Source organism: Enhydra lutris, unplaced genomic scaffold, assembly GCF_002288905.1.
Source record: "Enhydra lutris kenyoni isolate GAN:26980312 unplaced genomic scaffold, ASM228890v2 scaffoldscaffold68, whole genome shotgun sequence".
NCBI classification, from domain to species: Eukaryota; Metazoa; Chordata; class Mammalia; order Carnivora; family Mustelidae; genus Enhydra; species Enhydra lutris.
The window spans coordinates 9,014,803-9,030,176 of NW_019154152.1; the positions used below are offsets into that span (position 1 = coordinate 9,014,803).

Here is a 15,374-nt window from a genome sequence, read left to right on the forward strand (position 1 = left end):
CCATTACCTAAGTACATAAATGTACTCCATAATACATATAAGTACTGAGTTTATACAAGGGATGATCAGAGTTGGTTTCAATGGGGACTTGAGATGGTTGAATTTTCACTGTGGTTTTTAATGTGGCGTGTTCTTTCAAAAGAATGGTCTATGTCTTGCTTCATTTTATTTTTATTTTATTATTCATATTATTTGGCACCATGAGGTAAACACCCTTTGCCTCTGTTTCTCTACCCCTACTACCGTATCTTATATCCATCCAGGGAGCAGGGCCAGAGTCAAAGCTACTGGGTGGGATTAGGGATGGAGAGCCATGTTGAGCCATCCCTTGGAGATGCCTTGTTTTATGAGGCCCTTGGCTTGGGGCAACTTCCTTCCCCATGGAGGGACACTTGGCTTCTGATTGCTTGTCCCTTGTCCCTGCCGGGTGGTGGACAGTGGACCGGGGGGCCAGAGCTGAACTAGGTTGACCTTCGGCTCTGACTGAATGTCCAAGTCCCTCCCAGTGAGTCAGGAATTGGACAGGAGTGTTGGACCTGGTGCTGACGTATGGGGGATTCCCCCATACCCCCTCTGTATGAGTTCTGACGAGGATCAGCATACTGTAGACCTCAGGTTGGAGTAGGTTGTTCCCCCAAGTAGTTAAAAAAATCCTGAACGTTTTATCAGGTACAATTTCAAACACTCAAAATTGAAATAATTTTATAGAGAGCATCATTCCACTTACCACAGATCCTTGATATTTTATTATACTTGCTTTATCAAGTATCTATCTAGGTAACCATTTCTCTATCATCCCTCAGTCCATTTATCTTACTATTCATTTCAAAATAAGTTGCAGCATCAATGCACTTCACCCTAAATAGTTCAGTATGCTTATTATTAACTGAAGTTTAACAATTTGTATAGTCCTTTGATTTCTTTCAGACGTATAATGCACAGAATTTACATTTGATAAGTTTTGATAAATGCATTGATTTTCTTGTGAAATATGTTTATGACCTATTTCTAGGAAGTCTCTGAAGAATTTTTGCACTGTTGAATGGATCAGTTTTTCAGTATTTAGCTTCTTTGCAAGAATAGGCACTGCTGCTCTGTATAACGTCAGTTTTGAAAACAACACCTAGAGGAGAATAATGCTCGAAAATGTGGGGTTTAAAAAATTTTTCCTTGGTTTTATTTGAATGGAAGTAAGTTTGTAATTTTTAGGCTCCATAAAGTGTTGGAGTCAAGGGAATGCTTAAATAGGAAGCAAGCTTGTGGATGCTGACATACATTTGTACAAAAATATGCAATGCATTTAAACTCCTAATATGAATCCATGAATAGATGTGGTGGACAGTCATTGAATGTCTTGTTGATCTCTTAATGAGAATGTGGATAGGTTTGAAATGTATACTTTTGGATATGTGATCATAGGGATATATTTGAAATATATTATTTCTTCAAGGATGCATATGAGTCTCCAATGATTTATAAGATTATGTCCATAATCTACAGGAGTCTCTATAATTAATGAAAGAATAGAGAGAGTCTGGTGTGTTTGGTGTGTCTAGATAGGTGACTGATTAGAGATTTGGGCAATTAAACATATTTGTGGGGGCGCCTGGATGGCTCAGTGGGTTAAGCCTCTGCCTTCGGCTCAGGTCATGATCCCAGGGTCCTGGGATCAAGCCCCGCATGGGGCTCTCTGCTCAACAGGGAGCCTGCTTCCCTCTCTCTCTCTGTCTCCCTCTGCCTATTTGTGATCTCTCTCTGTGTCAAATAAATAAAATCTTTAAAAAAAAAAACATATTTGTGTTTATCTGTTTGTATGTGTATGGATTGAAAAGAGGCACTGCAAATATTAGTAAATATGGCTGAATATGACTAGCGCCATATTTGTGGGAGTCTTAGAATGTCCAAGACTATGCATGTTTGTGTGCATACATGTGTTTGCATCCTCTGATCAAGGACAGGTTCACATAGTAATGGATATGGATGATGACATCAGGGATGATGAGGCCAAGAATGGGATTCTCCTGGGAGCAATTCTCATATGGCCTAGCTCACTACTCATTGATACCATCTTCTCTATTATTTACACATTCCCTCCTCCCACCACAAACAAACCCTGGGATTCTAGGGTGGTCATAAATTTTTGAGTCTTAGGAAAATGAGCTGATGTTACTCTCCCCAGCTGGACTCACAGACCAGTACATCCAGCTACAGGAAAAAGAACCGTCTGCCACCCAGTGAGTGTCCATCCTTTGGACTGCCCATGTGGATTCCTTATCTAGAAGGTGTCCCAAACTTTAATACTCTTACTGCAACTTCTTACAGACTCTGCCTCTCATATTTTCCCTCCAAACATCAGCCAAATCTTTTTGCTGACAAAGTCAAGGATCACAGATTCTGATGCTAGGTCTCCTCTTAACAAAAACCCTAATACCAAACCATATACCCTTAAAGATAAGGAGATTTAAATGCATCAGATCTAGATTTTATCTTCTGTGTATTCCATGCTTTTGTTTGACTGCAATTTGAATTATTGTCTCATAAACCTAACTGTTGGATATGCAGCTGGAGACAAGATCACAGAACCAAATGAACTGAAGTCATTCAACCTCGTGGTATTCAATCTTAGCTAGATTTTTAGGATTGAATATGTCATGGGAATGTAATTTGTGGGGATATTACTGTGGGTCTCTTAATACTGATGTATTATTTGTGGCACTGTGTGTGTATGTGAGTGTGTGTGTGAGTGTGTGCATGTGTGTGTTTATAAGTCTGTATTCTGGAGAGTGTACATATGAGAGGATATCTGAAACATTGTATAATGTCAGTGAGTAGCTATGACTCTCCCCAAATTCTGTGGTTGTGATGGTGTTGAGTGTGACCAAAGGAGTGCATGATGGTTTCTGTGTGTGTGATGTAAGATAGTCCCCACGGATAGATCTGAATGTTTAAGTGTGTGTAGGAGTATAAAGATGTATATTTAATGGCACTTTTGTGTGACCATATTTATGCTCATCCACATCCTGTGTAAAAGACCCACATTTTAGTGTCAGTCTCCATCTTCTTGACTTTTCTTCCTTAATGAGTCACATTTAGGAAGCCTTAACTGACACCCTTATGGTCCAAACAATGAAAAATGTTTGTTAGGTGGTGGCAGAACATGTTTTATTTGGAATAGAAGTTTTCAGATCTTCTTTCTAGACCGAGGAAAGTCTGGAGTGTCTGCCTGAAATATGACCTTCTGGTTTGCACACCAGTATTTAAGGACAGTGGAGTATATATATCTTGTAAGAGAGACCATAGTATCTGTTGGCATGGCACTCTTAAGAGTGTTTCCACTTCTTCAGTATGTGAAAATAATCTTGGAGTGAAGATGATAAAAAACCAAATCTGGGTAGGCTGGATTTGAGAAGACTTTTTGGAGACATTGTCTTTGAACCTGGGTCAGGATAAAGAGAGACATTTAGAGGGGGAATAGGGAAAAGAAACCCTACTCGTTAAAGGATTCCTTTAGATTCTCATTTGGATGAGCAAAAACGAAGAATACACAAATTTCCTTCTCATGGTCCACGTACTTTCAGGATTATTCCTAACATCTGGGGGTTCTCCAGCCTCTGGGCACCATCTAATTTCACTGTATTTATTAAGAAGACAGGGGAAAAGATGGAAATTCTAGAAAGTCAAAGGAATAAGGAGTTGTTATAAGAAAATAGGGGAGTCATTATGCCTAAATTCCAAAGGGGAACTTATTTTATTTTTAAATTTCAAATATAGATTTTTCCAGTTTTATTGTGATATTATTGACATATAGCATGTGTCAGTTTGGGGTATACAGTGTGAGGATTGGATACACGTATATACAGCAAAATGAGCACCACAATAAGATTAGTTAACACCTTCATTCCCTTACATAATTTCCATTGTGTGTGTGTGTGTGTGTGTGTGTGTGTGTGTGTTATGACATTTACGATCTACTCTTTTGATGACTCTCAAGTATATATTACAGTATTGTGAATTATAGTCATTCTGCTATTATTAGTTTCACAGAATTTATTTGTCTTGGAGCTGGAAGCTTGTATCCACTGACTAACATCTCCCATTTCCCTCATCACCCCCACTCTCAGCCTCTGACAAGCACCATTCTGTTCTCTCAAGATTGGAGCTTTAATTTGAGATATCAAATACCATGGAAATAGTTACAGAGATATTTTGGATTAAGGATGAGAAGTCTTTTTTTAAATTTTTTAAAAGATTTATTTATTTATTTGAGAGAGACAGAGAAAGCATGAACAGGAGAGGCAGAGGGAGAGGAAGAAAGAATATAAAAAAGACTCCATGGTTCCCATGGAGCCCAATGTGGGGCTCGATCTCAATGCCCAGATCATGAGCTGATACCAAGAGATGAACAGTTAACCTACTGTGCCACCCAGGTGCCCTAAGGCTGAGAAGAAGTCTTTCATGGTATGGTTTTCTCAATCTACACCATTCTGACTACTGTTTACTTTTCCTGGAATTAGACTGCCACTGCTTAAGGAGAAAGACAAAGAAAGAGTCAGTAAAGAAGCTATAAAAAGAGATGTGAAGTAGGAGGAAACTAAGTAGCCAACAATATTTACTCTGATGGAGAGCTCACCTGGATGAAGAGAGAGAATGTTTTCACCCAGATGAGCAACAAAGAGGTGACTGGTGAGCATAGAGGTGAGCACAGAGCAATTCATTTTAGTTGGTAGGGGGAAGTGTGGCAACCACAGTATAATAAATTGAACAGTGATAGAAGGTAAGGCCAATAAGTTTGAAACCTTGATGTGAAATGTGCCAGCCTGATGATTCACAGACATTTACCCCTAGGGCCAATAATACATTATATGTTAATAATAATAATTAAAAAAATAAGTTTGAAACCTTGACTTTCAGGATCTGAGAATGGAACTAGAAAAGCAGACATATAAACAGGCTCCCTTTCCATGTTAGGGAGACAGTATTTCAAGGAGTTTGACTAAGAATTAAGGAAGAATTAAGAGAGGGACTGTTATATTTTTATGGTGGTCTGTCTGGTCTCATACATGTTTTCTTGCCTGAAGGGAAAGAGACAGGAAAGGAGAGACTGAACTTGCAGTACAGTAGACTAATGGGAGAGGTTTCTGAAAGAGATAGCAAGAAATAGAATTCTGGAGGTGGAGGGCTTGGCCTTGGACAAGGGGAGACACCCCTTTATCAGAAACTAGTGGGTGAGAACAGATAAAGATGTGAGTTTAAAATTTAAGTAGTGTTAAAATGACTCTATCAGTCTGTCTCTCTGTTTTCCAATAAAACACTTGCTTCTTTGGTTTTATCCAGCTGTACACTCAGAAGTTTGGTTATAGAAGTTATCAAATGTTGGTGTTTCCTGTATGAATGTGAAAGAGAAACAAAAAGAAGATAAGGGTACCAGTCCCAGTGGGAGACTGGGTCAAAGAAAAAGTAAGGAGGAACTCACAGACAAATAGGCCAGGATAATATAGGAGAGTTATTGAGACACTGAGAGCACTGTATGGGTTTGAGAAGGTAGGAGAGGTAGAAGGTAGAAGGCTATTATAATAAAGTAAAAAATAAAGGAATTTAAAATTGCAGAGGTGGAATATTTTTTGGTGATGGCAGGTCCAGGGATAGTTGTGGGACTGGGAGTCTGAGGAGACCTGAGTAAAGGTTATTGAAGCTATAAGTTCACAGGGTAGAAGTTTCATCTGCACCATCAACCAAAGGATTCCCAAAGGAATGGGTGGTGTTTCTTTTTCCCTGTTTATCTTAATTTCTATATGTCCCAGATTTCCAAAAGATGGCTTCTAGGATGAGATGGGGGAAGTGAAGGAATGATGCACTTTAAGGTAAAGATTAGGGGCATCATTCATGCTGTCTCCTACTTATTGCCCTGTCATGCCATGGCACTCACCTGATCATCACATCTTCATGGAGTTTCTACCATGGCCTAGACAGGGTACTGAGCACTGGTGATAGAGAAATGAGCAGAACCCAGTTACTACCCTCAGAGAGCTCATAGTCTAATGAGAGAAGCAGGAACATAGACAAACACTTTCAATCTCTAACCTTTTGTGTTGGAGACAGGAGGTCTGAAAGAAAGTGAAGAACTCCCCCAAAACACCCACCGGGGGTCACCCCCTGTCTGTATTCTCACAACTGCCTGCCATGCTGAGCCTCAATGATACCCCCTTCCAGCTAGCCACACTCCAGCTGACAGGCATTCCGGGGATGCAGACAGGCCACACCTGGGTTGCCCTGATTTTCTGCATCCTCTACCTGATTTCCATCATAGGCAACCTCAGCATCCTCACTCTGGTGGTTCGGGAGCCTGCTCTGCGCCAGCCCATGTACTACTTCCTCTCTATGCTCTCTCTCAACGATCTGGGAATGTCCTTCTCTACACTTCCCACTGTGCTTGCTACCTTCTGCTTCAACTACCGCCACATTGGCTTCGATGCCTGCTTGGTTCAGATGTTCTTCGTCCACACGTTCTCTTTCATGGAATCAGGCATACTGCTGACCATGAGCTTTGATCGTTTTGTGGCTATTTGTGACCTACTACGCTATGCCACTGTACTCACCAACAGCTGCATCTTGGCTATGGGCCTGGGCATCCTTGCCAAGAGTTTCATCACACTCTTCCCTTTCCTCTTTCTGGTAAAACGTCTGCCCTTCTGCAAGGGCAGAATCTTGCATCATTCATACTGCCTCCATCCAGATCTCATGAAAGTGGCGTGTGGAGACATCCACGTTAACAACATCTATGGGCTCTTTGTTGTCATTTTCACCTATGGCATTGACTCGGCATTCATCCTGCTTTCCTATGCATTGATCCTGAGAGCTGTGTTGGCCATCGCATCCCAGGAGCAGCGGCTCAAGGCACTCAACACCTGCATGTCACACATCTGTGCAGTGCTGGCTTTTTATGTGCCCATAATTGCTGTCTCCATGATCCGTTGCTTCTGGAAAAGTGCCCCACCTGTTGTTCATGTCATGATGTCCAATGTCTACCTGTTTGTACCTCCTATGCTCAACCCCATCATACAGCATGAAGACAAAGGAAATACGCAGAGGGATCTTCAAAATCCTTCATAAATCCCAGAGCTGAGGAAGGCTACTAAAAGAAGTCCTTTGGAGAAAGGACTGGGGCTGGTTTGCCAGCTTTAGGAATGCTAAAACACGGGGAGGGAAACCAAAATCTTGAGAGATGGAATATGGAACTAATAAGAGAACATCTGACTCAATAAAATGTCATAAATATATACTGAACATTTACCATGTGAAAATTTTGTGCTAGTCGCTAAGAATGTTATAATGGTGAATAAGGCATATTGTTAAGTAAGAGATATATCAAGGAAAAAAACATAAAAATGAGTAACAGATGCCCTGAAAAATGTGTGGTATATATGGAAACAATGGAAATTTTACCAAGCAAACAGGCTGAGCACAAATAATGCTACTACCACTCAGAGTGAGGGAAATGATAGACATTAGACAGCAAATTCTGTGGCGGTTTGGTGCTTCATGTTCAAGAGAAGACCCATTTCATGTTCAGAGATCAAGATCAGACTGTGTGTGTGTGTGTGTGTGTGTGTGTGTGTGTGTGCATGTGTGTGTGCGTGTGTGTGTGTGTTTATATAAAGTAATTTGTGAAGGATGAGAGGGGTTAGGGTACTTGGTACAGGGTGATAGGAAAAAGAGAAGGTTATGGTCTTAGCATAAATAACTGCCTGAGAAGAAATCTTCAGGCAAAGGAAGTTTAGAACCTTATGTTCCAAGTATGGCCCAGTGAAGAGCAGCATTGGTATATCTGGTAGTTTTTTAGAGAAACAGAATCTTAGACCTCACACCAGACCTACTGAATTCAAGTTGTATTTAGTAAGACCCATGGGTGATTAAAGCTTGAGAAGCACAGTGCTACTCTTTCAAACACCTCTCAGGTAATGTCCATGTGATGTGTAGTAAAAATAACAAGACTCATGAGTTACAAGAGTCTGGAAAAGTGGTTCTCAAAGTGTAATTTCCAGACCAGCGTCACCAGCAACGCATGGGAATTTGTTAAGCATGAAGAGTCTCTGGCCCTTCCTCAGATTTCCCAAACCAGAAAATCTGGGAGGTGAGGTCTAACAAGCTGTGTTTTAATAAATTCTCCAGGTAATTCTGATATAATTCTCTAAGGTTGAGAAGCTTTAACCTAGAATATTAGTCTAGAATATTTAGAAGAATTGCAAACAGATTTGTTTAGACAAAGGGGAAGTTTCATGTTGAGAAATTTGGGAAGTACAATCTTGAGAAGATTGTGTGTGTGTGTTTTAATATTTTATTTACTTATTATTTATTTATTTATCTTTAAAGACTTAACAAGGTTTTTGTTGGGGGCGAGTCAGGTAGGCAACTTCTAGTGGTAATATCAAAATTGCAGACCTCCAAGAGGAAATCAAGTGCTCAGCATAAATCACATTGTTTGCATAAACAGTTTAGGCCTAGTGAGTCACTCTCAGCAGTTTGGGTTGCGGGAATCCCCTGGAGATCCAAGTTCCCAGATGCCAACCGAGGGACTCTTTGCAACATGACCATTCTAAGAATATGCTGTCTTGGACCTGCTATGTTAACTCTTTCTGCACACTGAACACCCAACTAATAAAGAGTCTCTTGAGTAGAGTCAAGCTTGTGCCATGAATAAAATTGAATATACATAAGGTTTTCGTAGTAAAGAACAAAACATCCCTGAGAAGGTTATTCCATGAAATTTGGTATAGGTGATTCCATGAAAGATAAAATCAACTACAGGTATTGGTGGTGATCTGGGAGAATGGAGTTCTGACAGTCACCTATACTTGCAGACCAGAAAACTTAGTTGAAGATTCTATATATTGTGATGCCACAAAAGCATTCAATGAAGAAAGAACCCAAATGTTCCACCTGTTTAAGTAAGAATCACTGTTCCCTGGGTTTTGAGGACTAGAACTGTTTCCAGCATTTGCTCATGTGGGTTTGCTCTGTCTTATGAAAACTCTCCCCATGTACACACCCTTGAATTAACACAAGATCAAAGATAGCAGAGAAGTTATCACACTGTGGGTGAGCACTCAATGTCTGAGGGCACTTTGGCATATACGTATTTTCTCATGGTGTCTCACAATTAAAAGTCCCCAAATAATCCCAGCAATCCCGAGATCCAGTCACAGGGCTCCTGGCTTCCAAGGAGTGCCAACTTACCCCCTTTCCCCCGACACCCTTGCCGAGAAGGTTATTCCAAGGATGTAGTGCGCACAAACAAGATTTTATTTATTTATTTTGGGGAGAGAAAGAGAGAGAGAGAGAGAGCACGCAGGAGGAGGGGCAGGGGAGGATGGAGAGGGAGAAGCAGACTCTATGCTGAGATCAGTACCTGAGCCAAAATCGAGTCAGACACTTAGGCTTAATCAACTGAGTCCCCCAGAGGCCCCATGGGTGGTTTGAAAGCTGGGAGGAGACTGAGTGAAGGGCAGGGGCATATGGTGCTGTGGTGAAGGGAAATGCAGATTACAGCCTTTTATCTCCACGAGGTGGTACAGGTGGAACACTGAAACAGCTTCACAGAAGGATTTGATGAACAATCCCCCAGCCATCCCACAGTCACTCTGAGGCTCCTGTCCAACCTTGTGATTCCCTTCTTTACCCCCCAGTTCTCACCCCATGCCATCACAACATACCTGGAATCCAAAATTCAGTCAAGCTCTAATTTTAAGGCTGCCCTCCAGGCAATTAGAACCTAGAGGGGGAAAAAAAATATCAGTTGTTTGTCACAGTGAGATGTGGGACCTTGCCAGTTGTCAGCAGGATTTCAATGTATACAAGTCCCCTGACCAACACCTCTTCTGAGGCTTCTCTCTCCTTTCTACAAAGTCTATGAACTTCTTTCTAAACAGTGTATTTCTTTTTTAGAAGCGATATGCCTACTCTGGTTATATTCTTCTACACCAAACATGTATCTGCTTTGCTTTGCTCTATTGTGGAAAATCCCACTTAATACTTCACAGGGCACATTTATTTCTCTACTTAAGCTTTATGGGGGAAAGTGTTGCATAATTTCCCATAGATAACCTTTAACACTTATAAAAGTCCCCTTTGTTGGGATTTGTACAGATGCTAGGTTTACTATTGTCACTTCAAACCAGTACTTAGGGTTTCTGTTGACTTTTCCTGTCAATTAATGGAAACAGAATCTTCAGATACTGAATCTTTAAAAAGGACTTTTTAAAAGTAAAAAGCAAAAGCAAAAAACAAAAAACAAACAAACAAACAAAAACAACAACAAAAAACCCCCACAAGAGATAATGACAGTTAAACCTAAAATCCTGTGCCTAGCAGTGTTTGGTACACCCAGTACATGTTAATTCAATGAACAACCAAATGACTAATTAAATAAATGAATGAATTGTATCTGATTTGATGCCTGTTCCCCATCATCTTGTCCCTAATGACATACCTAGAGTCACTTGACTCTATGACTTCTCAAAGTCTTGCCCCTTCTCACCAGGGGCTTATGCCCAATCTGCATTGTTTTGGTCTCTGTTTTTTTTCCTGTGATTCTCTGACTTCATTCACAAGGTTGTCATCTGCATTCTCTTGAATTCCATCTCCGGGGTCCCAACTCATTCATCTGATCCAAGAAATTCTACAATAGTGGAAAGCAAAAAGTGCTCTTTGGAGATATTTCTCTTGGAGATATTTCGAAGTTCCTCATAGGGAAGGGGAAATTTTCTCTATATCTCTCTTCTGTTTGCTTTCCCTAAGTATCCCACTCCTCAGTTTATAAAGGGGAGAGAGCTCTCCTGCTATGCCTTCTTTTTTATTTTATTTTATTTTTAAAATTAACATGTAATGTATTGTTTGCCCCAGGGATACAGGTCTGTGAATCATCAAGCTTACACATTTCACAGCACTCACGATAGCCCATACCCTCTCCAATGTCCATAACCCAGCCACCCTATCCCTACCCACCACCCCCCAGCAACCCTCAGCTTGTTTTGTGAGATTAAGAGTCTCTTATGGTTTGTCTCCCTCCCGATCCCATCTTGTTTCATTTTTTTCCTTCCCTACACCCAACAATTCGTGCCCTACCTCTCAAATTCCTGATACCAGAGAGATCATATGATAATTCTTTCTCAGATTGACTTATTTCGCTTTCCTGTTATGCCTTCTTTAAATATATCTTTATCCTATTTGAAACTGAAACAAGGATGAGGCCAATTGAAATACTTAGTGGGAAGATTAAATATTTGGGAAAGAATTTATTAGGGGTATTTGAAATTGGGGACTCCAGCAGAATTTATGATAAGGATAATTATCATGTGAGGTACAATCACATTAAAAACTGTTACTTTCTTCTTTTCATTTGAATATCTACCCCTATAGATAGGTACTAACCCCTTATGAATTGAGTTACAAGTTCAAGAAATGCTAATCTCTTGAAATCATGAAGCTGGTAGATGGTAAAACTAGGACTCAAACCTACCTCTGTGGGACTGTGAACCCTACAGTCTTTCAGCATCCTAGGATGTCTCTCCTGAACGAGACCTCTGAATTTGGTGAGGGGTTGAGTGTAAGGGATGGGAGTGAGAATTGAATAGGGAACAGCTACGATGAGTGGGTGAAGGAAGTTCAGTCATATCCCTTATTGGTAAATTCCTGGGCTCCAAGCTCTCTTCTCTTGAGCTCTGAGTCCCGGAGTTTGCCCACTGGGGTCTAAACTTTAGGTTCTGCCTGCAATACAGGCTTTAAGTCCAGAATTTGAGGATGTAGATTCCTGGTTCTGGGCTGAGAGTTCCAGTTTCAAGACTGGATTATTGGGGGCCAAGAGGATGTTGCCATGGAGATGGGGATTTGTCTTCATCCTCTGCATCACAGGGAAACTGTTGAGATTTTTATTTTCTGTGCAGAGAGAGGGAAGTATATTTAGGGGATGTATTTTTATTTCCTTTCTCTTCCCAAGGGGAGATATAATCCCCCTCCTTTTCTCATCACCAGCTCAGCATCACCCTCAGGCACACCAGGGCCCCAGGGTCCTGGCCCCTGGGGTCTCTCACTCAGAGACATATAGAGTCCTCCTCCCCTCTTACTCCTGCCTGCCTAAGGCTTTTTTCCATGACTTCATGAGCTCTGGCCTATGCTCTTTCAATCTCACTGCCATTTCACAAAGCTCTCTCGGGTGAGTCTGAGTCTGTTTGCCTCTCCAAGGCATGTGTGCAAGAGTATGTTTCAGTCTATAGTTCCATTTGGGCCTCTGAGGTTCTCCCGGTGTCTCACGTCTCTGTATCTTTGAGTGAGTCTCTGTCAGGCCACATATGGGCTGTGTATTTGCTGCGACTTGTTTGGTCTGTGATGGAGAGGTTTAAAAAAAAATATCCCCAGATCTTATTTTCGTGTAGGTTTCCTACAAATAGAGTAATATTTATTCAAATGTTCCTGGTCCTCCCACACACTTTCAGATAGGGTGCTGGAAAGTGGTTTAGGGAAAGGCACATGAACCCACGACAGGCATTGAGAACTGGTCTCTCTTGGGCCCCACACAGATCCACAGCCCTGATATTCTCAGTGTCACAGGATGAGAGAGAGATCTTGGCAGGCTGGACATCAGGCCTGAGGGCAGAAAAACAGTTGAAAAAGGCAGAAAAGGCCTTTAGTCCCAATGCAGCAGGTACTGGGATTGTCCCGCCAATATTCCCAGCAAAGATAATTCAGTCTTTGCTTGAACACCTCTGCTGACCAGAAGATTATCACCCTATTGTGCAGCTTTGACTCTTAAACAAATAACTACACAAGTAAATACATGTTTGCGAGTTCAGATGTATTTTGCAAGCAATTAACAGATACCAGGAAGAATAATATTCAGGTGAAACCTGAAAGAGATTGTTTCTCTGTGTCTGCAGCAATTGCACCAATATGGAGCAAGCACCTTTAAGCCCCAGGTAAGAAAGCACTTCAGAAGTCAGTGCATCTAACCAGGATAGCGGCGTTAGGTGCAGTGAGCTCCCATCATTGGGAGTGTTCAAGCTGAGTGTGGGTGACAGTTTGATAAGGATGCAGTGGAGGGGAATCTATCAATAGGTGCAAAACAGGACTCTGGTTTCAGGTCCTAGAGAGACTGTTGGCAACTGAATCAATAGACATCTGAGAGGGGCCACTTTAGAAGGTTTCCGGACCTCTTCCACCTGGCCCCCCGCCACCCCACCGTCTGCATGGAAGGCAGGGAAAAAAAATGTGCATCTGCCACTCTGTCCTTTTCACTGCCTGTGAAAATGAAGACCAACTTCTCCAGCATCACCTCATTCTTCTCCCTTAGGTGGCTTCTGTTTCTTAAACACAATTAAATACTATTCTTATCTCCACATTACAAGTAAAAAACCGAAAACAAACAAACAAAACTCCCTTTGGATTAGAGTATAAGTAAGTTGCCCACATCACATCTAGTAATCGGCTGAGTGTGGATTTTGACAGGTCTGATTTATTCTGTTTCTGCTCTCAATTTTTAAGCTATGCGGTCTCTCCTAAGATTGGCCAGTTTCAAATATTTCCTTTACATGTAAAATTTTAGGGCTTTAGAGGTCAGAGAAAGAGGAGGTGAGAAGAAAGTGTCTGTTATATTTTTACCCAAAATGATGTAGATGGCTGCAACTTCCCTCACTTCCTTCCATCTGCCTCCTTCAGCCTTTGAAGTGAGCTGCTAAGGCAGAAGACCTTCAGGAGGAAGCTAATTTCATTTTTTTTTGTCCCACATGTCAGGTGAAGACATCTCTGCTTTTGGTGACATGGGAGCTGAAAGCAATGAAAGTCTTGATGTCCTGTCTGTCTTCCTAACTGGCATCCCAGGATTAGAGGCTCAACATGGCTGGCTTTCTATCCCCTTCTTCACCATGTATATTGTGGCCATTGTGGGTAACAGCCTAATCATGGCAGCAGTGTATGTGGACGCTGCTCTACATTAGCCCATGTACCTGTTCCTCTCCATGCTGGCTGTGACTGAGGTGGGTGTATCTGTGTCTACATTGCCACTGTCATGGGTATTCTTTGGTTTGATGCTCGCCAGATTGACTTTGATGGCTGCCTGGCTCAGATGTTCTTCATCCACATCTTCTCAGGCATGGAGTTAGGGGTCCTTTTGTCCATGAGTTATGACAGCTTTGTAGCCATCTACAATCCACTGTGATATACAGCCATCCTAACCCTGTCCTGTATCATCTGCATGGGTCTGGGAATCACACTGAAGAGTGTGATGTTCATGGCCCCACTTCCAATCCTTTTGAGGCAACTGCCCTATTGCCATGTTAATGTCCTCTCCCATTCCTACTGTCTCCACTCAGACCTGATTCAGCTGCCTTGTGCTGATACTAAGCTCAATAGCATCCTGGGTTTGTCCATTGTCCTGGCCACTTTTGGGCTGGACTCACTGCTCATCGTGGTCTCTTATGTGCTGATTCTTTACACGGTGCTAGGCATTGCCTCTGGGGAGGGACGGCGGAAGGCCCTCAACACATGTGTGTCTCATATCTGTGCAGTGCTTTTGTACTATGTGCCCATGATTGGTGTGTCTGTGATGCATCGAGCTACCAAGCATGCCTCACCCCTGGTCCACACACTTATGTCTAGCATCTACCTCTTTGTGCCTCCTGTCCTCAACCCCATCATCTACAGTGTCAAGACCAAGCCAATCCGACAGGGAATTTTCAACTTGTTCTCCTGCAAGAGGAAATGGCTCTGAATCCTTCTAACAGGGCAAAGACTTCAAGGCACTCCATAAACTCTGATGGTGTTTCTGCTGTGAGCAAAGCTGGACACCAGGCATTTTGTGGAGAAATAGGAATGAGGAATTCTAAGCATTGTCAAAGGCTTGACTCTGGATCATGAGTCATCCCTGGCCGCTTTTATTTCACATCCTGTCAACATCCGTGTGTCTCTGTATGTATGTATGTGAATGTCTTCTCTCACCAGATGTGATCGGCTTGAGGGCAGAGATCGTGAATTTCACTTTTTTATTTACCCCCAAACGTCCTAAACAAAAAAGCCCAATAAATAATAAGTTAACAGTAAAGTTAGTAAGTTAACATTAAGGCTGGGTCTTGATGTTTGAATTGAAACAAAACAAATTGCTGTTTTTGAGAGGTTAGGTGGGGATTAAGAATATCCCCCAAGAAAGAGATTGTCCTAGGAATGTGCCTTTGAGTAAGGTGAGCATACTTTTTGGTTTGCCCAAGATAATCATGGTTTACACTTATTTTCCTCAGCATCATTATTTATACAGCACTCTCTTTCCCTCCCCAGAATGTCCTTGTTTAAACGATAACTTATATGGGAACCTACTTATGAAGCAGCCTCCT

The 15,374-nt window shown here is 41.7% G+C and overlaps 1 protein-coding gene and 1 pseudogene across 1 annotated transcript; both read left to right on the plus strand.

The window, feature by feature from the left end:
• Positions 1-6,180: 6,180 nt before the first annotated feature.
• Positions 6,181-7,110, plus strand: LOC111159543 (olfactory receptor 51I1-like). Its single transcript, XM_022522071.1, has one exon. It carries the CDS (start codon positions 6,181-6,183, stop codon positions 7,108-7,110), a length of 930 nt encoding a protein of 309 aa, XP_022377779.1.
• Positions 7,111-13,808: 6,698 nt separating this feature from the next.
• On the plus strand, positions 13,809-14,758 carry LOC111159639 (annotated as a pseudogene).
• The last annotated feature ends 616 nt before the right edge of the window (positions 14,759-15,374 follow it).